The sequence below is a fragment of the Phycodurus eques genome, chromosome 7 (assembly GCF_024500275.1).
Source record: "Phycodurus eques isolate BA_2022a chromosome 7, UOR_Pequ_1.1, whole genome shotgun sequence".
Lineage (NCBI taxonomy): Eukaryota > Metazoa > Chordata > Actinopteri > Syngnathiformes > Syngnathidae > Phycodurus > Phycodurus eques.
The window spans coordinates 9,477,551-9,505,028 of NC_084531.1; the positions used below are offsets into that span (position 1 = coordinate 9,477,551).

The window sequence follows — 27,478 nt, forward strand, 5'->3', positions numbered from 1 at the left end:
TAGCCACATAAACACATGTGCTGTTGTGGCTAACTACACACAAGTGAGGCTCGGATATTTATATACTGTTTAGCCACATTGGCTAAGCAGTTTCATGACCCAGTGTCAACCCTGACAAGTCTATACCTGTTCCCAGCAGTTTATTCATGGTATCAACATGTCGACACCTAGATTGGGAATCAACTAAACATCGAATCGGAAGATGCTTTACACATTCAAATAGCCATAAACCAGGTGTAGCAAAATAAAATAAGTCCTTTCTACTTATTCTTGTTGAGGAAATGAAAATAAGTGCTCTCAAGTTACCAAATTGTTATTGATGCAATAACTTAACCAGGCTGGGGTACCTCACTCTTTTCAACCAGTCAGTTTATCATGGCTGTTCCTACTCTACTACACATCGCAGACACATGAGACACACTCTACCTGATCCCATTTGCTGTCGATGCTCTGTGGCGTGATGGTGGTGTACTGGTTGGTTCCGCTCAGCTTAATGCCATTGTGCTGGGCGATCTTCTGCACCTCGCTGTGGATGGCCTGGATGGCCTCACGCTCCTTGTTGGCCTCAGGCAGGGTGGACTTGAACTGCTCGTGGGCACGCATCAGACTCTGAGGGAACAAAAGGTCCATTATTTTATCATCCGGTGGATGGTTTGCCCTCTTGGTCAAGTTCCTGACACGTACCTCGATCTCCTCTATGTTGTGGACAATGAACATGTCCTGCAGGTCCTCCATGGCCCCCTCCATCCAGTTGTTGAAGGGCGCTGCCCGCTTGGCGTACTCCAGGTAGAGCTCATCGATGGACTCCAGCAGTTTCTCAGTTTTCTGAAAAGAGCAGAGAACACGTGTGAGTCCAAGAGGGTCTTGGAGTAGATTCTATTGACCACGTTGTAGGTCTCAAACCTGAAGTGAGTCCCTGCGCTTCTGGGTGAGTTCTCCAAGGCTGTCCCACTGCTCGCAGATCTTTTGGCAGCGAGCGTTGACGTTGGGTGCGTCGTAGTAGTCCAGCTCACTGCAAGACAACACGGGATGCTTTTAATGTGCCCCCCCCAAAAAAAAAAAAAAAAAAAAAAAAAAAGAAGTATGTATGATAGGAGATAGTAGGTCTGGTCAATATGGCTTTAAGATAAAATTTCAGATTTGTTTTCCTCCCCAAAAATTTTTGAAAAAAATACTTTATTTTGTACAATCTTTATGCTTATAGCTTACAGCTAACGAAAACCACAAATTCACAAACTTTAAAGAATATGGCAAAAGAAACTACCAAAATTATTTTTATTATTTCTAATATAGAAATTAGGTACTAATTCACCTTCTATAAAGTATTTTCCTACAGTATGTGTTTAATAAATCTGAATAATCTAAGAGTTGCACTTTTTAAATTGAATTACCTAAATAAATTAACTTTTCTACCACATTCGAATTTGTTGTATTGTATTATATTGTAATAAATCATAAGGCTCTGCAAATACCTTCCTCTTCTTCCATTACTTGGCTGTCTTCAAAGGAGTTTCACTTAATTTTATAATAGATTACATTATAATTAAGACATTTACAGTAAGGATCTGACACTATTGTAAATATTGTGGTATCTCGGTTTCAAAATTCTTACAATTATGCTGTGGCATGTGTCTGTATCAAACGAGAACTCTGAGAACTCCCGCTGGTGTAGTCCCCCCCCCCCCTCCCTTGTGCCATTGAGTGGGCCAGTCTGAGAAACAAACCACAATTCCCATGATCCCCTGCATAGTGCAGGAAAAGATGGCAGGAAGCACAGATGGTGAGCAGAACGGCCAAAGTGAAAGAGAGCATCGAGCAGGCACAGAGTGTCTCATTCACGAGCTACGTAACCATTACCGGACACATGGTGACTGGTGAGTGGGAGAAGAGAACTTTTGGGCTTTATTAGAATCACACACTGGGCATAACATTGGAGGTGCTAACATTGTCCATTTCAGAGTGGGGGATCAACACGACAAATGGCATTGCTGTTATCACAGACAACGCATGAAACATGGCGGTGAGAGAGGCCGGGCTCTCCCCGCATGTTAACTGTTTTGCCTACACGTTGAATCTGGCTTCTAAGGTAGATTTGAAAGTAAAAGGTGTCAGCATTGCTGCGATATCACACCGCAGCTCAACTGCTGCAGCGGTGCTGACTCTTTAGTAACATATGCTAAACCTGCCCATGCAGGCATGCACAAACCGATAATGGACGTTAACATGATGGAAGGTCTCGGTGACTAAGTGATGCATTGTGTGAGTGAAGCAGCGAGCTGACAATCAGGATGTTGTATTATTTATATTTGTTAGTGTTCAAGATTTAAAATGTGACCCCCTAATCTGTCCGATTGCACATGTACAATTTTTGCTGTTAAAATTTAAGACACTTGACCGAAAATTATTGCTTTTATTCTTGTTGAAAGACACATTTACATTGTCAGTTAAAAGTTGAAAGACAAACTGCACATTATTGTTTCCCAGTTGTTACACTGGATGTTCACACTGTCAGTTTAAAAATATATGTTTTTGTATGTGTGACCTTCCAGCACAAAACAGACCAGTACATCATTGGAAAGCATTTTTAATGCCCTATCAGAAAAGGTAAACAGCTCAAAACACAGCCATGCGACTTCAGATCAGTTTCGTGCTGGAGGGTCACATATTTGCTTGTGACTTGAAACACTCGGTGTTCCGACGCAGTTTTTTGCACTTCAAAATACCTATTGGTAGTAATAATAGGATTACAACATTTGAGCATTATTTATTTTGTGTTAAATTACAGTGTGTTTATCCTTAACGCTCCGAGCACTTTAATACGGTGACGATACCGTACCTTGAGATTTTGATATCGATGGATCCCTAATTTATCCTGAATCTTTTTTTTTTTTTTTGCAAGTGTATTGAAAGGGCTTCTTGACTAAATTGACCATTCAATGGTTCTTCACATACTTGAGTTCCTGCGCGATGGCAGCGATCTGCTCCACTCGGTCCTGATGGGCAGCCAGGTCACTGTCGAAGGCCTCGTGTTTCCGGAGCAGCGCCTTCACCTCTGACAGCGAGGCCGTCTCGTAGTCTCTCTGAGTCAGCATGGCCTCCTTGCCTGTATATCACACACAACGGAACAGGACTCAAGACCTTAAACTAGACATGCATAGTTGGGGACTAGCACATCCTTCGATAGTTTTTTAGTACTGTATATTGTTGGTCCCATACTCAAAACTATCAACTGTTTCACACAACAAAAAATTGGCATACATGTCTGGCATTAGTAAAGCCACATAAAAGATGCCATGCCTGAAAAGAGACAGGAAGTCAGCTATTTTGGTACAACCTGGCCATATTAGATATTTCAGCCATTTCGAGGGGTCCTTTAAAAAGAAACTAATTTATAGATTTTGTTCAGTTGCTATCAAAATTAAACCAAGTGTACTAGAAAGATGAGGGACAATTAATAGAGAGACAGTTTTTGTCATTATGTGTTGGGGGAGCATGGTATTGAAGCTTGATGACATGAACCAACTTCTTAATTTTTTGTAAATTCAGGCCCTGAAGCTAGTTTGACTTCATACAATTTGGTATAGATTTCTATCATGAGTAGACAAGAAAATAAGTAAAAAAGACAGGAAGCCTGCCATTTTGGTTTGAAGTAGGGCTAGGCGATTATGGGAAAAATAATAATCATGATTATTTTGATTATTGAAATCATAATTAATAAAGACAATTACTCATTGATTTCAAAGTTTAGTATTTATTTAACTACCAAAACTCAACTTTAAATATAGCTTAAAAGAATAACCAGAAAATAAATTAGTAACAAGTAAAATAATAATACATTAAAAAAGTAGAAATAAAAATCAATAAATAAAAACAAATACAGCCATAGCTAAAAACATTGGCAGGCCTGGGGTGACTGTATTGTCTATTATATATTTGTCTAAAAAAAAAAAAAATAATAATAATAATAATCAATATTTTAGGATTTCGATTTATTTTCATCCTAATTGACCTAAAAGTCTGATTTCATGTCAGACAGTGAGGGGGGAAAAAGGATTTGTCTTTATACCAAGCAATGACTATCTGCTGTTCCAGCTGTCCACGCCTTGGCCTCTTAAGGACAATGTGGTGCGATGCTAGCATGGAGCCACATAAAGAAAGTCGCAATAAAACTATTAAACTCGTTTTTCACAGATTAGGAAGAATATATGGTCTCAACATCAGCGATTATAGAGCTGTCTGTTGCTTTAGCATACACTCGACAAAGTTTTGCTGTGGACATGCCTTATGGGGTAGGGGTGGTGGGATAAATTGGGTGGGTGGTGGGATAAATTGGATTTACCATCAGTCCAGGATTCATGGATGGAGGCCTTCTGGCGGAACTTCTCAGCCAAGTGATCCAATCTCTCAAGACGTCGGATCTCATTGAGGAGCCATTCCTCGTAGCCCTTCTCCGCACCCTCTAAAGTGTGCCACGCTCTGTTGATATCCTGACCAGCACATATGTGGGATTGAGATCAACAAACATTGTCTGTACAGTACATGAAGGTTTTGTGATTTGTATGTGTGTACATACAGCCACCATGTGTCCCTCTGACGGCATGAAGGCAGGTCTGCCACCCAGTCTCAGTTTGGTCTGCAGCGTGTTGAAATTGATCTCCAGCTGACACTTCTCTTGGACCTGCAGGACCAACATTGGCACTTCTTAGAGGGAACACAACCCATTTAAAAGAGTTATGCGGGAGCACTAAATATTAAAGACATATATTAGCCTAAATCCTGTCAAAAGCACAGTGAAGAACTAAAAAAGCCTCAAAGCATGAAACTGTGAAGCTGGCCATTATGTAACATCAGCAGGCTGTGCTGCCAAATTGCAAGGATTAAAAACTGCAATAAAATGTGATTAAAGTCACCTTAGTCTTATTTGTTTAAAGGACACACGAAATTTTTCCACAAACTGTAACAGTTCTTAAGTCTAACATGCTTCAGACAAACTACACTTCTTAGCTGGTTATAAATGCAAATGATCAACTACTCACGTCGCCTCCTCTACTGAGAGGAGTGGCAGCACGAGTATGGCTTTCCGCCACTGTGACGACTACTAAGCGAGAATCCTGGGAGACACACTGTTGCCGCAGAAAATTGAGCGGTACATCCGTACAGTATACTGTATATTTGAACCAGCGTTAGACTGTTAATTCAAGGATTCGAGAAATTTGTCATACAAACACACACTTACACATGATATGGCACGAAATACGATTCCCGAGGTCCCAGACTAGCCCAATAAGTCAAGAGACTTGCAAAATATAGATACAAAATAATAGCTGACGAACAAAATAAAAATACTTATCTACAGATGTGTGTGGGGGGGGGGCAAAGATGTGAATGCAAATACAATAGGCGTGAATGATTTTTTATTTACATGGTTGAATGAACTTGAAAAAGAATGAAGTGTTTATTGTGCAATAATCTCTGCATGTAACAAAACTGCAGCTCTGCTTTAGCTGGATACAAAAACACTGATAATTAGGAACATTTGCAGTGTCTAGATGATTCTGTGCTGGTTGTTGTGTTGAGTGATTTAAATAATAAAAACAATTTGGTTTTTTTAAAAAGACCTTTGGTGGCTTGTGGACACGGCGGTAGTCCCTGAAGTCCTCCAGCTTCTGCTGCATCTCAGTCATGGTCTTCTCGGGATTTCTGTTCTCCAGCCATGGAATGGTGCGACGGATCCACTCCAGGAGCTGTGCGTGGGGAGGACGCATTCATCAACAGGAAAGCACGGGCGGGTAGTGTCTGGTTTGTACTCACGTCACTGGCCAGTTTCTCGTACTCCTGCATCAGGTGCTCGTTCTCCTGGTTGACCGCCAGTACTTTGCAGATGCGATTGGCGGCGGTCTCAGCCTATCGAGAGCACACACACATTGATGAGAGGCGCTCACACTGATGGGAGCAAAATCGGCGGAGCTAAATGCAGTATCTAGTCATTCTTAATTATATTGTTAGAGCAGGGGTCGTTGACAAAGGCTGGCTTCTATGGCCAACTGAACATTTTTCTTTATGATCATCAAGAGTCCTGTAATATTTGTTGCATTATTTTAGCTGATTTCGTCACAATAATTGGTTAAAGTTTTTTTTTTTTTTATTCATGCTTACTTTTTTATTCAATGATGTAATGAAATAATGGGTCCAATTATTTACTCTAAATACAATTTTGTACATACATTTGACATTTATTTTATAACAGAACATTTTAATTATTGTATTAACAAAAAAGTTACAATTTTAAAAACTACTTTAGTATTTAATGAAATTTTAATTCCCCTAAATAAACAATAATATTGTAACGTACACATCCACAGTAGCATTTATTTGTGTTAGTATCGAATAGAATTGCAATTATAACTACCCAAAAATATTTGTAAACAATTTTGAAAAAAAAAAAAAAAACAAGAAATGTTTGTGTATAATTTAACAAATATATTCACAATTTTTATTATTATTACAATACATGCTAAATGTTTACGTAATTTTTATTTTATTTTTTGTTTATTACAATTAAGTTAACATTAAATACAATACATTTTAAATGTATATTGTATACATTACTGTTTTTAATTAGTATTTTTATGAAATAGTGATATTAAATCAAATGTTGAATGTGTATGTATTTTTCCATTTACTAGTTTTTTAAAAAATATAACACATTTCAAAATAGACAATACAATTTAAAAATAATGAATTATTTTATAAATACAATAAGCTACTTTAAAACACTTTACACCTTTTACCTCATCTACAAATGCAAAGGCCCATCTGTCTGTTTTAAAAACCAAATGTGTTCAAAAGTGTGTTAGAGTCTACTCTTCAGGTTCAAGTCATCGGCATGAACACACACGAGCAGTGACAGGGAGCTTAATCTCATTTCAAAAAAAGGGGGGAAAAGTGCAAAACAAACAAACAAACAAAATCCAGCAGCCTCGCTTGGATGGTTACAACATGCAGGAAGCTGCTGGCGGTTAGTTTCATGTGCCTCAATCACACACACGGTGTTTAAAAAAAATAACGCCATGCGTCTCAAGTGGGTCCATACATCGAGTACATCAGGTTCAAGTGGCGCTGAAGTCCAGTGGGTCCTACGACATTAACTACTGGACTGCAGGAATACAAAAACAACACATTTGAGACAAGTAAATTCAATACCAAACGAGAATAAATTGATTTTTAAGCATTTTTGGGGTTTAAGTAATAAAACTATTTTGATTTTAAAGAACTGGCAATACACACAAAAAAAGGGGAAATGGGGCAATTAACAGCAACTGAAGGAAAGTGGAAAGATGTTGACATGTGTTTCTCAAAGAAATCAACAATGCCATTCCCAAAGTCACACACTAAACAAATAATCTACAGATACATTTGCTTTATTTATGACTTAACTAAGAAACTAGCACACAAGATTGTATGTACAGTACTTGGGGTGCAATGGTACATATATATCCAGATTTTTCAGCACAGTTCAGCGGTGTGCCAAATTCCCACATGGAACATCATAGGTAACGGTCAGGAAGTGTAACTGGTTCCGTACAAAATAAAATAAAAAAATACTGTGCGGCTCAGCCTTTGGCTGGCGGATGTCATGGCTAACAATGCCTTAAACGCTTTTCAGATGGAACCAAAGTAACAAAGTTTTGATAGCATCATAATGTTTAAACTTTGACCGTTCATCTTCTAGAAAGAACAAACTATACTTTTCTAAAAATAAAATCTTAAATACATTATCAAGGAGATTGTTTTTTTAATATCATAATACTGTTGCACTTGTCTCATCCTTCATTTGCTAAAAGGAAACGATTGACGTTGCACTTTTCTTAAAATGAGAAGATTTAAGCTGTTACATATAATGCTTTTTATAGCCTCATAGTTCAGACTGTTCAAAATGTTACTGTTGAACTCGTCTACAGCATTTGTTTCGTAAAAATAAGATACACCATTGATAAGGTATTTTCATAAGAGGATTGAAGCTGTTACATATGTATCATTAAGTCGATTATCATTGTTTTTATTGCATTTAAAAATCACACTATTCACACTGTTACACTTGCCTACATCATTACCTAAAAAATAAACTATTGATGGCGTGCTTTCCTAAAAATAATTACAAAATTATGTTATATAGTTATACTATTAAATAGTTAATGTTTGAATTTGACTTCATTATTTTGTTTATTGGAGATTTTAATGCTAGCAGTTTTAATGTCATTCTAAACGTCATTAAATGTTTCCTTTTACAAAAAATAAAATGTTAGCTTTTTTTTTTTTTTTTTAATTGTTGCCTTACTGTACCCAACACGAATCCCAACCATGACTTCAAAACCAAAGTACATGAAAAACTCAGATTTTTGGCATACCGTTACACCCTTAGTATGTACGGGACTTAAGGGACAACTGTTCTTTTTGGCTTAAAAAAATTGCTACAATGAACGACAATCACTACATTGTTCAAAGTACACCAATCTCAATGCTGTAACGTGACTTTAGGAAGGAGAGTGTGGACCGACAAGTTCTGTGAGAGTAACTGTGTCAGCATTTAAAAGCATAGAAAGCGTGTTCTGAGAGTTCCCATCGAGACACCGAAACTTAACTTTTCTGTTTTAGCCCAAATTAAAAGGTAATATTTATGTACATCGCTTCCTTTTTGCCAATTACTATAAGGGGATAGGAAGCAAGCCCTGCCGCGACTAGCAAAACTCTGCAAATAATTGACACCCCTCAAAAAGGAATTTGTAATTCGGATTGATGCTACAAGATGGCGGCAAAGCACTTAAAATGAAGCGGATCAAATAGGATCACCACCATGCATTTAGCATGTACACAATCATGAACCCATGTTACATAAATAACTACTCAATAGTTAAATGATTCAACACAAAACAAACCAACTTCAAATGAGGCTCATCAATAGCATTATCTAGCATACCAGCCTAAATAAATTGCTAGCACAAACGGACATGACATCATACACGTAGGCTATAAATGAGCAGGATTTTTGGGGTCGGTCACCGATTAGAGTTTAAATCAACCCATCACTGATCCAATCACAAGTTTGAGCAGTATTATCTATCTGCCACGTATTCATGTCGCTGAGGCAGCCTGCTACAGCGCGCTGGCAGATCTCGCCTTCTATTCACATCTACAGTCATAGAACCTGTGTTTCATTCGCCTAATGTTAAAGTTTGCACCTATAAACAAGTAGTTTACTGACATTGACGTTAATATTAGCAGTTAACTAGGCAAATAACTTACCGAGATGACTATACCTCTTTGTCAGAAATTGAATCGGCCACAACGATTAGCCATGATACCGTTAGCTGTAGATTTTCCGGTTACATCACTGATTACCTGATTTCTCCAGTCATGACGCCGAGAATGGTAACATGGAAAAGAATGTAGCTAATCAAAGAAGATCTCAAGATTGATGAACACGGAAGCGACCGTAAATGAAAACAAAAATGTCTTACCTCACATAATTTTATGTATAAACGTGGGTAAAATATAAAAATATTATCCAAAGCAAGTCTTTTTTTTTTTTTTTTTTTTTTTTTTCTTTTCAAGAACGTCGGCATTTTACAAGGCTCTCGGCTCCGGCAACCTTCAGGAACACTCGGGGAAACATCGGCGCATATCCGGAAGTGTTTCTTCTTTGGTTTTGTGAGATTATGTGTGATCACACAAGACTTCGAGATCAGCGGTGCAATAGAATCTTTATGTGTCTGGTCTGCTGTGTTGAGACGCGCACACCACACACGACCAAAACTATTGAATGCCTGACTTTTTTTTTTTTTATCTTTATGTGTGGGGTCTGTTGCTGATAAAAAAATATTTTAAGAGTTGAAAAATCTTTGTGAATTTACCAGGCCTTAGAAGACGGAAAACCCTGATCAATGAATTAAACCTAACAACAACACCAAGGTTCCATTAGCTTTGGATTGAGCACAAAAACTATGAATGGACAACCTATTCAGCGAATAATGAGTATAGGTTCCCAACCAAAATTTGTTAATGTACAAATTTGCGAATACCTCACCGCGAATATGCAGGAGTTCACTGTACATGCAAACTGTAAATGATGGGAACTCTCTGTTTTGAGGCGTGTTGGATTCATGTACCTTCTGTGCACCAGAGAAGGCGTGATAGAAGCAGGACACATAGGTCATAATGGCCTTTTCGTCAGGCCGCAGCGTGCCCACGATGTCTGCTCAGCAGCCGAAGCGAAGGATGAAACAAAAAGAGAGAGAAGAAGGGAAAAAAGTGAAGCCGAAGCAACCCAAAAGCAACTTTGGAGAGGACGGGAGGTATGTCTGCACATCCAACCTGAAAGTGAAGCCAACCCACCAATGGAGCAACACAGCTCACGTTTGGACACAAATGCAACAATCCATATATTTACTCATTAAACACACTGGTGAAAGTGTCGCACCATACAAGTTCTTACAAAATAAATATTAGTAAAAAAAAAAAAAATTCACATACATTCAACATTACCATAATTAAAACTTTAATTTAATATTTTTAATTTATGCAACTATAGTAATAGACAAAAAATAACAACAACAAAATTAACATTACATTACATTTACAGTTAAGTGATCTCATTTGATGTGCCTCTTGCATCTGAGACGCGCAAAAATTCGCAGGGCCGCATGATGCATATTAAATCTGTGAATTCTAGTTTAAGACCTGCCCTACGTATGTGTCTGTGTGTTGGTGAAGAACTTCCACACACAGCGACTCAAAAGTATGAATGTCTAGTGGTAGCAAATCAGAGGCAGGTAAGGCACGTTGTCGTTCTATACTGTAAATACGATGGACAGGGAAGTTTTTTCTGGACTCGATAAATTTTCATTGTTGTGCTAACACCCGCCACGCCACTCACAAAGCAGCAAGCCGGTGGCAGAACGGTGTTTGATCCGTAGATTCACACAACTCGGTCGGACAAAGGGAAAGTTAACCGTTTATTACGTTTGCTAGCCTGCGAGCTAAGCAGCTAGCGAGCTAAGGGCTGGAGCTTAAAACCTCACTCGACCGCAGCGACATCGTTAAAACGTCAGCGCTCTGAGTTGTGTGCGTGTTCCTCATAAAACACACACATGCGCGCGCGTGCTCCTCATAAAACACACACACGCACGCGTGCACACACACACATGGGAAAGTTAACGGTTTATAAACCATAACCGCAGCGGCACACATCACTATTAAGGAAGTAGTTGACTTTAGCGCTCATTTTAGCATCATTTGATTGACAGGTAAAGGTCCAACCATCACAGTCCAGCAGCTTGATGGCGGGCCTTATTTTACATTTGATTTATCCTTTATTTGACCAGGTAAAAGATTATTGAAAGATAAAATCTCTTTTTCATAAGTCAAGAGGCGGCATAAATTATACAGTACATAACACGACAACATTAATAGAATATATATAAATAAAGGGCGGCGCGGTAGCCGACGGGTTAGAGCGTCTACCTCACAGTTTTGAGGATCGGTGTTCAATCCCCGGCCCCGCCTGTGTGGAGTTTGCATGTTCTCCCCGTGCCTGCGTGGGTTTTCTCCGGACACTCCGGTTTCCTCCCACATCCCAAAAACATGCATGGGAGGTTGATTGAAGACTCTAAATTGCGCGTAGGTGTGAATTTGAGTGCGAATGGTTGTTTGTTTATATGTGCCCTGCGATTGGCTGGCAATGCCAATGTTCAATCTTCTTTATAATTGAAAGTTGATTGCTCTTAAAAAGGATGTACAATAGAACCTCAATAAAATGGACCGCGATATAACGGCTATCGGCTAAAACGGATCGTCAGGACAGAACAATTTGTCCGAAAATAGTTTCCATTTGTCTCTTGAAATCCTGGTGACAAAGTCTGTTAGTTCCAAAATTGGCCACTGTTGTTTACTGGTGCTGTGGCGCAAAGCAGGCAGAGAATGGGACTGACGTATTTCCGGGTCACAGATATACAATATGACTAGATCCAATTCCAAAAGATGTGCCGACGTGGCGGCTATGTTGAATGTGGGGTATTAACATGGCGGCCATGTGATGATGGTTATAGCTATTGTACACAGAGCGCACCGCAAAGAGCGAACGTGGCATCTCTGGAGTCTGGAACATGCTATTTTTGGTACAGTAACAGTTTTTTTGTCAAGCTGTTCACCTTTAGCAATCGATTTGGAATTCAGAATCATTCTAATTCCTCGCAACTCATGAAAGCAACTCGCCAATGACGAGTACTGTATGTCAGCAATGTCACCACAATGAAGCACAGCGGCGAAAACTTTCAAATATTTGTGCTTTTTAAAAAAATAAATAGTTATTTACAATAACTTTGTACTGTACTGAGTTTTAGGCCACGAAAAAAAAACTACAAAACAATTTTGTACTGTGCAGGAATACAGGTGCATATGGCCTAAAAAAAGTGCTTCAATGTAACAGACAATTGGCGTACATATACATTAACATTTTATTAATAAACATATTTACACAAATTTTGATAGTTTATATTTTATTTTATAATGTAAAATTATTTTTTTCCTTTGTTGAATAAAATAAATTGTAAATGTATACATTTTTAAACTATTTTTGTTAATTATAATTACACAAATTCAAATTGTACTAAATAAAATAAATATATGTCAAATGTGTAAAACTGTATATATAAATTTACTTATGTTATCATGTAATAATATAAACATGTTAAGAGTATGTAAAATGGTTCATTTTACTAATTTTGTTTTCTAATCAATACAAATTTTATTACCATTTCCCTTCAATTCCTCATGAATAGTAGTGGGAGATTTTTGACAAATTACGACAAACATGCGAGAATCCCCTGAGGCCACCACACACAAACGAAATATAAAAAAAGGCAGGGATAATTAAGGGAACAAAACGTGTCCATATGATTCCTGTAAAAGAGAAAGAAACATACAATCCAGTCAGGCATAATTAACTGCCGTAAAAATTAACAAAATTCACTAAAAGTCTAATTCACTATTATATCATTTTATATGGTATTTTATTAGGGCTCAATATGATTAAATAGGATTATCAGGCTCAGGTACCGCAATGGATCTTGTAACAAAGACTTCAAAGTCAAGATTAACGCTTAGCCTCCTCCAGTTTTTTTTTTTTTTTGCAGTTTAGAACCTTCTAAAACTTTTTATTATTGCACTTTCACCAGCTGAGTTCCACTGTGTTCCATTGTGTGTAGACTGTTGCGCGTTTGTGTCCCAACACATCTGTTGGCTGTGCAGGGCCAGAGCTGAGAGAGCTGTGAAAGAGAGCGAGGCCATGCCGGACGGAGGGTTGCGTTTGTTAGTAAAAAGGGACATGGGGTACCTTCTGAGCTCCAGAGAAGGCATGGTAGAAACTGGACACATAAGTCATTATGGCTTTCTCATCGGGACGAGCAGTGTTCACAATGTCTATTGAGGGGGAGGTTATGAAGACGTGATTAAACGTGGACACACACACACACACACACACACACACACAACATACACACGCGCGCGCACACAGGAAACCCAAGTGATGGACAACATAATGCACAGGGACAAAAACAGATAATCAGGATGGCAAATAGACACCAAAAAGCATGGCAGTGATGGCTGCTCCTGCTGGTGTCAAAGCTCATTTCTAGTTAAATTTGCCTGAAATCCCATTTTGAAACCCTAAACCCCACCTAAAATAATAATTTCAAACCCTAATGCTGGCTCTAAACTCAAACTCTTGATGGAAACCATAACCTTGGCTAGAAACCCTAATTTAAAGCCCCAACCAAAGCTTGAAACACCCCATTGAAATCCTAACTTGAAAACCTAACCCTGACTTTAAACCCGAACCCTTGTTTGAAAACACTAGGCTGCCTTTAAACCACAGTTTGAAATCCTAACACTAGATGGAAACCCAAATCTTGACAAGAAACCCTAACCCTTAATTCAAACCCTAACCCAAGTTTGAAAGGCTACGTTGAAACCCCAACCCAGGCTTGAAATCCTACTTTGAAAGCCTTCTTTGGAACCATTAACCTTTGCTTGAAAACCTAACCTTGGCTTGAAAACCATAATTGAAAACACTAACTGTAGCTTGAAACCCTAATTTGAAAGCCTAAACATAGCTCTGGTGTCAATGCATTCCTTAGTACTTTTCAATAACACACCACAACAAAGCAATACAAAGACAGTGGAAAATAAATGTATTGAACACAAGTCCGTAGAAGAATTAAAACACAAACAACAGAAGTTCAAAAACAGTTGGGCAAAAAAAAGTCCTACCTTCTGCATCCAACATTTTGGGGATGTCCAGGTACTTCTCGGCCACCTCAAAGGCATTGTTGAGATTGGTCACTGCGTCATCCTGCGCCACCAGTCATAGACAGAGTGTGCAAATAGCACAGTTAGCACAGAGCACTGCATTTGCAACTCTCCTGAATATCCTCCAGTACAATATCAACTACTAGTCAGTCGACAGTAGACATGTCTTTACTGTCCCTACTGGTAACATCCCAAGTCCATCAAAACCTAGTACTGTACAGTGAAACTAAAAATACAGGGGTTGAGACAAACGTCATTTATCCCTCACGGTATGTACTGATTATTTATGATTACAGTATATACCATTAAAGTTGTTCAACAAAAAATCTCCCTAATTTAAAACCTCAACCATGTCTTAAATCTGTCAAATGTTTTAGAAACCCAGGCTTGAAACACTAATTTAAAGCCCTAACATAGGTTTTAAACCATAACCCAGGCTTGAAGCCCTAGTTCCAATATGAACCCTTAACCCTGTCTTGAAACCTTAACCCCAAACAAAGTCTTAAGACCCTAATTTGAAATCCTCACCCTGATTTAAAAGCTCATGTTGAAATAATAACCTGACACCTTAATTTGAGCCCTAACTTAAAACCCACAGTCGTGACCGAAAGAACAAGATCCCCGATACAAGCGGCCGAAATGAGTTTCCTCTGCAGGGTGTCCGGGCTCTCCCTTAGCAATAGGGTGAGAAGCTCGGTCATCCGGAAGGATCTCAGAGTAGAGTCGCTGCTCCTCCACATCGAGAGGAGCCAGATGAGGTGGCTGGTGCATCTGATTCGGATGCCTCCCGGACACCTCCCCGGTGAGGTGTTCCGGGCACGTCCCACCGGGAGGAGACCCCGGGGACGACCCAGGACACGCTGGAGAGACTACGTCCGTCGGCTGGACTGGGAACGCCTCGGGATACCTCCGGAAGAGCTGGATGAAGTTGCCGGGGAGAGGGAAGTCTGGGCGTCCCTGCTAAAGCTACTGCCCCCCACGACCCGGCCTCAGATAAGCGGTAGAAAATGGATGGATGGATGGACTTACAACCCAAATTCCAATGAAGTTGGGACGTTGTGCTAAACAAATAAAAATAGAATACAATGATTTGCAAATCATGTTCAACCTATATTTAATTGAATACACTACAAATACAAGATATTTAATGTTAAAACTGATAAACTTTATTATTTTTAGCAAATAATCATGAACTTAGAATTTTATGGCTGCAACACATTCCAAAAAAGCTAGGACAGGTGGCAAAAAGGACTGAGAAAGTTGAGGAATGCTCATCAAACACCTGTTTGGAACATCCCACAGGTGAACAGGCAAATTGGGAACAGGTGGGTGCCATGACTTGGGTATAAAAGGAGGTTCACCTCTTTGTGAAAAAGTGCGTGAGAAAATAGTCGAACAGTTTAAGGACAATGTTCCTCAACATACAATTGCAAGGAATTTAGGGATTTCATCATCTACGGTCCATAATATCAACAAAAGGTTCAGAGAATCTGGAGAAATCACTGCATGTAATTGGCAAGCCCGAAAACCAACATTGAATGCCCGTGACCTTCGATCCCTCAGGCGGCACTGCATCAAAAACCGACATCAATGTGTAAAGGATATCACCACATGGGCTCAGGAACACTTCAGAAAACCAATGTCAGGAAATACAGTTCGGCGCTACATCCGTAAGTGCAACTTGAAACTCTACTATGCAAAGCAAAAGCCATTTATCAACAACACCAGAAACGCTGCCGGCTTCTCTGGGCCCAGGCTCACCTCAGATGGACTGATGCAAACTGGAAAAGTGTTCTGTGGTCCGACAAGTCCACATTTAAAATTGTAACTTGCACATCTGGCACCATTAATGTTGAAAGTTACATAAAGGTTTTGGAGAAACATATGCTGCCATCCGAGTAACATCTTTTTCATGGACGCCCCTGCTTATTTCAGTAAGACAATGCCAAACCACATTCTGCACGTGTTACAACAGTGTGGCTTCGTAGTAAAAGAGTGCAGGTACGAGACTGGCCTGCCTGCAGACCAGACCTGTCTCCCATTGTAAATGTGTGGCACATTATGAAGCGTAAAATACGACAACGGAGACCCTGGACTGTTGAACAGCTAAAGCTGTACATCAAGCAAGAATGGGAAAGAATTCAACCTACAAAGCTTCAATAATTAGTGTCCTCAGTTTCCAAACATTTATTGAATGTTGTTAAAAGAAAAGGTGATGTAACACAGTGGTAAACATAACTCTGCCCCAGGTTTTTTGGAACGTGTTGCAGCCATAAAATTCAAAGTTAATGATTATTTGCAAAAACAATAAAGTTTATCAGTTTGAACATTAAATATCTTGTTTTTGTAGTGTATTCAATTAAATATAGGTTGAATATGAGTTGCAAATCATTGTATTCTGTTTTTATTTATGTTTAACACAACATCCCAACTTCATTGGAATTGGGGTTGTACAACATTATACCTTGTTTGAAACCTTAACCCCAGGCTTGAAATTCTAAAATAGCAATTTGGACATATTCCTGTTCATTTTTGCATTCTTTTGGAAATTTTCACTGAGGAGGTACAGCACTTTGGTGCACTGTGCTTGCTTTAAGTGCTTAACAAATTAGCTGGGATTGGATTGATTGGACTCTTGTAGCAGTATATTATTTATAAATGAGTCTTGGCTGCAATGTGTCACAATGAGCATTTGTCACCTTTCTGAGCTTGTCGTAGTCAATGAGTTCCGGTCTATGTCTGTGGATCAGAGCGTTGAAAGCAAGGCCGTCCTTCCAGCTGCCAAATCACAAGCACACTTGTTACACATCAACTCCACAATGTGTGTCACTTAAACAGACTCAACATGATGGTAATTAAAATTAGAGCACCGATTCCCAACCACTCATGTGACATCATCGCAGGTCACGATCCAATGTCACTTAATGTTCTGTAAATTAGTTATTTACTAAAAATAATGTGTATTTGTTCATGTATCTATGCAAGTGGCGCATAGTGACCGGCAGGACAATCGAATGCTTTTCCACTAGACCCGTTTCTAATTTGGTCTGCCTTTATCACAGATTTTCACCTACTGAACCGTATCCCCCGTGAGAGGTTGGCGATAAACAGTAATTGTAACTGTAATAAATTCTCCACAAGGGGGAGCCCTTGATTTGAATGTCAGTGGTGTCGAGAAAAAGAAATTACACTACTTTCATACAAGCTTTGCTTGTGTTGCAGCAGCACAGCAAATCTATGTGCATGTGCGTGTGTTACCTAATGTGGAAGTTCTGCACGTTTACATTCTTATAGGGAGCGGTCTTCCTCTGGCACCACAAAAGAAGACCCTCCTTTGCTGATGTCTCTGTGATGATGGAGAAAAAAGCACAGGATGAAGAAGTCTCTCTCGGGACCAAATAGTTTAGAAATGTCCCATGAGATTGGACATGTTTTAACCAGCCAACAGAGAGAAGAAACCTGTGATTTTACATTGGAATTGTGCAGAATCTGAAATTTTGTCCTGGATCTTAATACCAGAGAAAGTATTTTTAATGAAATTAGTAAACAAAGAAATACACATATATAGTGAATAAAATGGCATCCATGTGAAAAAAATAAGAAAACCTTCAACAGAGATGTCCTGGATAGCAAAGCGGAGGATGATGGTCCAGATCATTCCCAGGGTCATCTTGGCATTTCCGTCCACGATTTCTGGAAGCAAAAAATAAATAAATAAATAAAGCCACACAAACAAGCACATTGATTCATTTGCATGAATATTTGTGTTCACAACATTCACTAGACTACTACTATTACTAGATTACACATTTGTAAATTTGTATGTATACACACACACAAATATATATATATATATATATATATATATATACACGTACATGTATATGTACATATACCTTACCCCTCTGCTTTGACTGTTGTCCGAGCTTTTTATATTTATATATATATATATATATATATATATATATATATATATATATATATATATAATATATTTATATTTATATTTTATATTTACTTTTTATAACATGACCAATAACATGATCATTTATATATATATGTATATATATATATATATATATATATATATATATACATATATATATACACATATATATACACATATATATACATATATATATACATACATATATATATACATATATGTGATTTTACATTGGAATTGTGCATATATATATACATATATATGTATATACATATATATATACATACATATATATATATATATATATATACGTACATGTATATGTACATATACCTTACCCCTCTGCTTTGACTGTTGTCCGAGCTTTTTATATATATATATATATATATATATATATATATATATATATAGCGAGTCCGAGCACGAATAACATGACCAATAACATGATCATTTATATATAAAAAAATACAATAAGTCTGCTCTAGTCAAATCTAATTATTATCAAATATATGTATCCAAGTTTAAATCTAATAATAGTAGTAAAATGTGAAAAAAAATTAAGTACAAAATCACTGGCAATAAATCATTAAGCGAGAATGCCTAAGCTACAATATTACGTAGATATGAAGAGAATGTAGAGAATGTCTGAAGGTGTGACACGTTTCTATTTCTTCACGTCATCCTTTGGAGTGTACGATGCACGCATGCAGTAAGGCATGTAGTCAGGTTGGAATTCCTCACACAGCTTAAATACACAAGTTGACACAGTTTGTACTTTGGCATTGACTCAAAGCCACTGTACAGCAGGCTGTCATGGTGAAGCAGCATGTGGCTCATCACCTAAGGTTCTTTTTTAATACTCAATTAAAGAATGATAAGTTTGTGTGTGTGCTTTCTATGCATGGGTACGTGTCTACTGACCTTCTGCTCCGATGGAGACCAATTTGACTCCCTTACTGGCAATGAAGTCCAGAGCTTTGTTGACATTGTTGATCTTGTGCACCCTCATCTTGCCTCGCTCAGGCTTGGGTAACCGCTCACCTAAGCATACGAAAGTCAAATATTATTTGTTTTATATATATTAGACTTTACAGCGATTTGATCGGGCTGATCGGTATCAGCCGATATTTAGCATTTTATGCTGATCGGCTTTGATGTCATAATTCGCCGATCCGTTCATTGACATCATTGATCGGCTCCGCAAAAGACAATTACGCCGCGTCGCCGTGTGCACAGTATATTTGAATCCAAAAGCTAGTTTATTTTTAGACTTGTCGCGTGTCTTTTGACGTAGTACTGTAAATATCTGACGGCCAAAGAAGTTATTTTAAAAAAAAAAACAAAAAAAAAAACAAACAAAAACAATCAAACAAATAAACAAAAACAAAAACCTCTGCGGTGTGGGACAGACAACACGTCGGAGACAGGCAACATGTAATGCCCGGATCAGACGACAAGACAAATTTGCTCTTTCACGATTGCACTGTCAGACTACTACAATAAAATCTTGTATTCTTCATCCCGTTTTTTACGATCATTGGGATTTATCTTGTCCACTCAAATGTGACTGGAATAGTACAAAGAGCAAAACAAATTGAATTCATTCGATCATCGCCATTTTCCGTCGTCAAGAATAACGAGAGAGGAAAAATAACCCGAGTCCGAGCACCAATATATACTACATACTTTATTGGCACAGCTATGCAATGGCAGCGGCCGGATGTATTTTGTTTATACCCAGAAACTGTCTGCCACTAGTGCCAGAACCCTGCACACTGTGTGACAGTTCAGTGTTCTTCAGCTGCGTCGCTCAGGGTGTCTTCGCCTTGCTGTACTCCACGAAAAATATTTTTTTTATTTACATCTTCTTTAGTGCTAACATTGTACACCGACACATGGGAATAACATTAATCAGGCGTTACCTGAGATGACCTCCAGAAGCAACATGAGTTTGAGTCCATCTCTGAAGTCCTCTTCTATATTTTCGATCTGTGTGCCGGCCTTGCGCAGGTGGGAGTTGCACCACGCCGTGAACGTCTATATGAGGAACACAAAAAAATGTGCACAACACATGGATGAATGGTTTGCAACTTTCATTGGCACAATTAAAAAATTATGAACATCAACAACGCTCCAGTTCGTGCGCACGCATGTATTCTTGGGAATATATTTTAGGAGTCCTGAACACTACGCCCTAAAAATATTTCGGTAGCACTTCCTGGAAAGGTAGAGAAAAACAAAAAACAGCAACACCATCAATTTTACCAATCAACATGAAACTGGGTGGACATGTCTATCACGACAGGATGCACAAAAACGTTTCAAGGACCGAGGCCCGAAATTGAAGCGAAAGGTGGGCATTTTGGTTTGAAAGAGCTGGTTAAGGAGAGCCATTTGGCCATTCACTCGAATGCCAAAAAATAAGCCCCCAAAAGCAGTGATTGATACGAAACTGGGTGGACATGTCTATTATAAACAGGACGTATGAAAAAGTCTCAAGGACCCATGCCCGAAATCGAAGCGGAAGGCAGACATTTTGGTTTGAAACAGCCATTTAAGGGTCTATTTGGCCATTCACCTGAATTCTAAAAATAAACTGTCTGACATCAGTTTCACCGAAAACGACCCTTGATTGGAAACAGGTATCCAAGACAGATGGCCATGCTTTTTTGCCAAAGCCTAACGTGGGTAAAACATGGCATGAAAGTTTGATAGTTCGGAGCATTTGCCATGAAAAGTGGGGTGTGACGACCTCAGGAAAGTTAAAGAAGATTATCCCCCGACACTAATTTCACAAAGCAACATGAAATTGGGTGGGTATGTGAATCAAAAAAGGTCGCATGAAAAACTCTAGACGACAGCCATTTTGGTTCGAAGCCTCGGCAAATTATACTGTACTGTAAATTGGTGAGCAATGATAAGTGCCTAAAAGTGGGGCAGACGTCTAATTTATACACTTTTTGTTTGCAATTATACTCATTTCTATTTTAATTAATCCGTGACATGATTTCAACAAATATCTAGTTTCATTTTTGAAAAAAGTATGAGTAATTCTAGTCAATACTCTAAATATTGACAGGATATTGAGGAATGGCATTGTGTTTGTGTGCGTGTTCATTTGTGGTTATTTGCCTTATCGATGGTTTGATGTAGCAAAGAAACAAACATAACAGGAGGGCTAAAAAGCTATTGAATGGACGGGAAGCGAGGTGACAGGAAGTTGATGTTGGAGCTGCAAAATGGTGGCTCTCAAAGACACATTGTTTGTCTTCACATTAGCATTCTTTTTTGGTAAGTTTTCATCTTGGAAATGAGTGATTTGTTTCATAATCATTTTCTACCATAAGCTTGCAAGTGCAAATCACAATTCAGCCTTGTTTTGGAGATCATTCAAAACTCGATGAGAAAACCCAACCCTTATTTACAGTAAAACACTATCCCAGTCTTGAAACCACAACCCAAATTTGAAATCCTACCCCAGGCTAGAAACCCTAATTTTGAAAGCATCTCATTTTGGAAACAAGGTGAGATTTATATTTGGTTGATGTTTTGGTCATTTTCCACTTTATCCTAAATACTTAAAAATATACAGTAGACATGCAGGTGGATGAGGCAAAAGCAGGTACAGTGGAGTCTCTAACGGACTAATAGGAGCTGGGGGTTGTCCGTTACAGCCGACTGTTTGTTATATTGAAGCATTTTTTCTGTTGTCATATGTACCCATATTACTGTACAGTACAATATTTTTGTTTTGTACTTTTTCCGTGGCCTAAAAGCCCAGTCCAGCACAAAGTTATTGGAAATAAAATAAATAATTTTTTTTAAAAAAATAAAAAAAATTTAAAAAAGAATTTTAAAAAAAAGCTTACAATTTTTTGTTTTACATTTTATCCAAACTTACCACACTGCTGTGCTTGTTGTTATAGTGACGAGTGGCAAGACGATTTTCATGAGCCGCGAGGAATTAGAGTGCTTCCTATTTCCAAATCAGTTAATTAGATGCTATAGAAGAACAGCTTGACCCAAAAAAAAAGTTACTCTACCAAAAATAGCATGTTCTAGACTCCATAGACTTGTGTGTCATATTCCTCTTTAAAATAATGCTGCAGCCGTGCGCTCTCTCTCTGCGCAGAGCTCTATGGGACAATACATAGAACTCCTGGCATCATGCCCACCACATCAATGCATCGCCTGGAAAATGTCGCCACATTCAACATAGGCACGGGGACGTCTGTTGGCTGGAACTAGTCATACTGTAAACCTGTAACCCGGAAATACGTGTGTCACAGTCTCTGCCTATATTGTGCCACAGCGCTAGTGAACAACAGTGGCCATTTCTGAAACTAACATACTTTGCCAATGCGGTTTAAGTGACACGTGGAAACTATTTATGGACACGTACTGTCCAGCCGGTTCGTTATTTCCGATAGCCGTTAAATTGAGGTTCGTTAAATCGAGGTTCACGTGTAAACACTTTCTTAATTACCATATCCAGGGTAGGAAAGAAGTGAGGAAGGATGATGGCAGAATTAAGGAAGGAAGGGTCTCTACCAGGAGAGCACACACACACACACACACACACACACACACACACACACACACACACAAGCCTACATCCGGATTTGAAACCCTAATTTGAAAGCTCAACACTTGTTTAAACCCTAACCTTGGCTTGAAATCATGAAACAAAATTTTGAAATCCTAATCGTGAATTGAAATCTTATTTTAAAAACTTGCGATGTTCTTTAATCCTGCAATATGTATTGCAATGTTAAAAAATACAGAATAAAATACACGCAACGTGAAAACCACAACACATTTCTCTTTTTCCATCTGTAGAAAACTATGCTCAGTAGAGAACAAAAAGTATACTTAGTCATTTGCATAAAGTCTAACTCTATTTAAAGGTGCCATATTTGACCAAACCAACAATTTCTAGTATTTGGGATGTAATATTGTCTCTTTGCTGCCTCAGTACACAAGTGAGATATGAATTAAAATAGTCCACGCATTCCTGAGTTCCAGACGTTTTTCTGCTGAGAGGCCTGAAATCAGGTAATTCGAATTTCTCGAGCTTACTAGTGAAGATCTCCGCCTACCTCTTTGCTCCCGAGCCAGCGCTGTCAAAACAAACACGTGTGCTCTCATAAGTGGGTCTTCTACATAGAGGCAACCAATTAGAGGAAAATGGGTGGCCTTTGCCAAATATGGACAAAGCAGATACAAAACTGGGTCAAACAGAAGTAGCTGTCAGATGGTTCTTTTCTGGACACTTGTATGACAAAACCACGGTGTTTTTTTTTTTTTTAATGAAATTGACACTTTAATACTAAATCCATGTTAGAGAGTCGCTCTAAGGAGGTCTAAATAGCCAAAATATGGGACCTTTTAAATTCACTGCTTTATTGAGCAATAGTCCAGCCAGACATGAAGTTAAAATCATTTCTTTTTGTCCCCAGTTAATACTGTAGAGTCATTAGCACATACCTAACACCATCCATTTGTTTTTAATCAATTTGTTATTTTAGACCTTTGTTTTAAGCTATGCTATTTCTATATTTGAGTGCATTAGTTTAAGCAAAACACGTTGCTGTGTACACCTGGTTTGTCCCTTCAATAATCCCATGTCTCTTACCTCCACCCCCAAGTGTAAGGTGTTGCAACATGCATTTGTTCATCACATTCTGAAGAGAGATACGGTAAATGCAGGCGTCAAGTTGTTTCCAGTGTCCTCATCAATAGATATCATACAAAAAGATACATATATAATACTCTGGCCTGCGCTGTGTGTTTTGTTTGAAGGGTTACAATTAGAGATGTCCCGATCACATTTTTTTTGCACCAGAGTCTGAGTCTTTGATTTTAAGGATCTGCCGATACAGTCCTAATCCGAAACTTCAATAATGCATTAAAAAAAAAGAGTGCGCATCCAAAAACTCTCAAATTAATATACATACGTGTGTATGTATATAGTTAGACATATATATGTCTAACTATATACGGAAAATGGATGGATGGATATATAAATTTGATGATACAGTACACACATTGAACTACTGTGTGTGTGTGTAATGGGCCAACTCAGACAACTTAATTATAATAAATAATTACAAAACTAATAAGTTTTTAACATTCATTCATTCATTTTCCAAACTGCTAAGCCTCACTAGGGTCGCGGGCGTGCTGGAGCCTATCCCAGCTGACTCTGGGCGAGAGGCAGGATACACCCTGAACTGGTCGCCTGCCAATCGCAGTGCACATATAAACAAACAACCATTCACACACACATTCACACCTACGAACAATTTAGAGTCTTCAGTTAACCTACCATGCATGTTTTTGGGATGTGGGAGGAAACCGGAGTACCCGGAGAAAACCCACACAGGCACGGGGAGAAGATGCAAACTCCACGCAGGCAAGACCAGATTTGAACCCAGGTCTTCCGAACTGTGAGACAGATGTGCTAACCAGTCGACCTATATGTCATTTCCACCAAGTCATTTTTAGTGTGCCACTAAGTGGGTAAGCACGGAAAATGAATCAGCCATTCATGAAATATTAAAAAAATAAATAAATAAAATACTGTAAAATATGTTGTTATTTAGATGTTAGAGGATCTTAATCAGTCTTGTGTCATCTCCTCTAGTAGCCTAGTAGTGGCTTGAGTGAAAAGAAAAAAAATAGTTACATACTGCAGGTTTAAGAGGCATTTGTAGTTGATAAAATTACCGTTTCAAAATAACATTTACAAGGGATCTGACCAGCGGCGGGTCCAAAAAGTGTGTGCAGATTGACCAATTTACATTTACATTACAGAAGCATAGAACAATGTATAATACCGATTATTATATGGATTTAAAAAAATATGTTACTCACCTCGAAGTTTTTTTTTGGGGGAGGGGGGTTGTCAACTATAAATTAGGCTTTAAACGATCACGATTTTTTGGGCCGATCACTGATCTGCGAGTTTAAAAAAAAAAAAGGTAACTGATCGCATCACAAGATGGAGCGATGCGTCTATTTAAATGACTTTTTCATTTACTGTATATACTTGTGTACTGTATACTGAGTATCTTCTCTAGTCCAGTGATTCCCAACCAGTGTGCTGTGGCTGTGCCATGAGCAATCTTCAGGTGTGCCTTGAGAAATTATACAATTTTACTTAACTGCTCAAAAAAATTATTAATTTACCAGAAATAATGTATCTTTGTTCCTCTATTTATGCCAGTGAGGCATAGTGACAGACAGAACAAATAAATACTCTTCAATTCGATGGCAGGAAGTACATACAGTAATTACTGTGTATCTACTTTTTTGTGACATTTTTGTTTGTTGGTGTGCCGTGAGATTTTCCAATTGTAAAATATGTGCCTCCACTCCATAAGGTTTGGCAATCACTTCTCTAGTCAGGTCAAGAATTCTAATCAGTCAGGTCAAACCAACATTACAACATGACAAAAATAATGGGAACTAACTTACTGTAGTTTAATTACTTTATTGTAATTAAATTACTTCACAGACACCGAAACTTTAGAGAATGAGTCAACAAAACGCCAGCATGTTTACGCAAAACTGTTGGTGCTAGCACTAGCTTGCTAGGCTACATAACGTTTTGTTGCCTGGTTGCGAGCCGTATTGTATTAAAAGTACGTGAACATACCTCAAGCAAGCCTAAAATGAACGTAATCTCCCGAGCACCGGTGACCACCAGCGCACATTTTTCTCCATTTTGTTTTTATAATACACGTGTCGCGATGTCGTCACCATGGTAACGAGTGTATCCGGTCGCGTTTGAGTTGACAAGATAAAGCCCAGTGATCGTAAAAGATGGGATGCGGTGGTATTGGCATTTTATTTTAGTCTGACATAGTGCAATCGTGAAAGACCGAATTTGTCTTCTGATCCACGCATTATGTGTTGTTTGTCTCAGACGTGTCTGTCCCACACCACCATGTTTTTTTTAAATAACTTTATTGCTTGTCAGATATTTACAGTACTACGTCAAAAGACATGCAACAAGGCTAAAAATAAACTAGCTTTTGAGTTCAAATATACTGTACACGATGGCGACGCGGATTAAATGTCTTTTGCGGAGCCGATCAATGATGTCATTGATCAGATTGGCGAATGACAAACCTGATCAGCATAAAATGCTAATTATCGGCCGATATCGATCAGGCTGATCAGATCGGTGTAAAGTCTACTATAAATTTGGGAAATGTTGTCCAAGAATTGTAACGCGTACTTGCTTGACAGATAATTTTTTAATTATGGATTGAAACTATGACATGTGCTCTGCGTCATCACTACTAGTGTATGCTAAGGTGAATAACGCGTGGTTTTAGCTTGTTTAAAAAATTTTAGTGGAAGAATTTCAAATAATTTTTGTATGCGGTTCTCGGACACAAAAGCTTGGACACCCCTGCATTAAACCCTAACACTTGCCTTTTGTCACACACACCATCAACCAAGACATAAATTGTGACTATTTAAAAAGTGACATTTTGGCTATCAATCATCCACCCAATTGCCCATCGCAAAACATAATTGTGTGCTTCTGTGGTCCCACCCCTCTTCTTAGTATCCTACTGCAGCGGACGGTACAAAGCGTGCATTGAGCCAGGCACATAATGACGCCCTTCAGCCCCCGTCTAATAAACAGGGGTGGTGGGGGAGTGATACATTACACATAAACCAACAGACACATTGGGGGTCAGGATCAGGACAACAATGCCCCTGTTCTCGTGCATGCACGCTTCAATGCAACAGGAAGTGGTACTGCAATGACAGGAAGTTGCCGCTTACATGAGAATTTGAACACCACCATTCAGATGCTTTTCAACACAAAGGAAGTGCACAGAGATAGTCATTAAAACACACACTACTTGTACTTGTGGTGGGACTTTGAGAGGAGGAACATTTTTTTTTTTTTTTTAAATTAACAAATAGATTTTAATAAACAAAATATTTGCCATGATATGATGGTTTTATAATTTTTTAATGCATATAAACATATGTAAAGCTCTTCTCTTCTTCAGGGTCATTTATAAAGTACAGAAAGACCCAAAACCTTGTGGGAGGAAGGTATTTGAGTACCATGGACATGGCATGTGACGAAAACAGTGAATTTTAGTGATGTTTTAATTATTTAATCTAAAAAATAAATGT

At 38.5% G+C, this 27,478-nt stretch overlaps 1 protein-coding gene across 5 annotated transcripts in view; it reads right to left on the bottom strand.

The window, feature by feature from the left end:
* The window catches only part of LOC133405378 (alpha-actinin-4), a 90,856-nt gene that overhangs the window by 13,560 nt on the left and 49,818 nt on the right, over positions 1 to 27,478 (bottom strand). For 2 of the 5 annotated variants that reach the window (XM_061682256.1, XM_061682258.1), the window contains exons 2-16: positions 20,233 to 20,347; positions 19,232 to 19,351; positions 17,971 to 18,057; positions 17,623 to 17,710; positions 17,064 to 17,142; positions 14,326 to 14,407; positions 10,167 to 10,252; positions 5,812 to 5,904; positions 5,619 to 5,744; positions 4,574 to 4,678; positions 4,340 to 4,487; positions 2,953 to 3,103; positions 904 to 1,012; positions 685 to 825; positions 427 to 609 (exon numbers count right to left, since the gene is read on the bottom strand). In XM_061682256.1, the coding sequence (XP_061538240.1) occupies positions 427 to 609; positions 685 to 825; positions 904 to 1,012; positions 2,953 to 3,103; positions 4,340 to 4,487; positions 4,574 to 4,678; positions 5,619 to 5,744; positions 5,812 to 5,904; positions 10,167 to 10,252; positions 14,326 to 14,407; positions 17,064 to 17,142; positions 17,623 to 17,710; positions 17,971 to 18,057; positions 19,232 to 19,351; positions 20,233 to 20,347 (1,713 nt within the window). Of the gene's footprint in view, positions 1 to 426; positions 610 to 684; positions 826 to 903; positions 1,013 to 2,952; positions 3,104 to 4,339; positions 4,488 to 4,573; positions 4,679 to 5,618; positions 5,745 to 5,811; positions 5,905 to 7,093; positions 10,133 to 10,166; positions 10,253 to 13,390; positions 13,477 to 14,325; positions 14,408 to 17,063; positions 17,143 to 17,622; positions 17,711 to 17,970; positions 18,058 to 19,231; positions 19,352 to 20,232; positions 20,348 to 27,478 lie in introns of those variants that run through there. The other 3 variants (XM_061682255.1, XM_061682259.1, XM_061682257.1) reach the window with 2 other exon arrangements.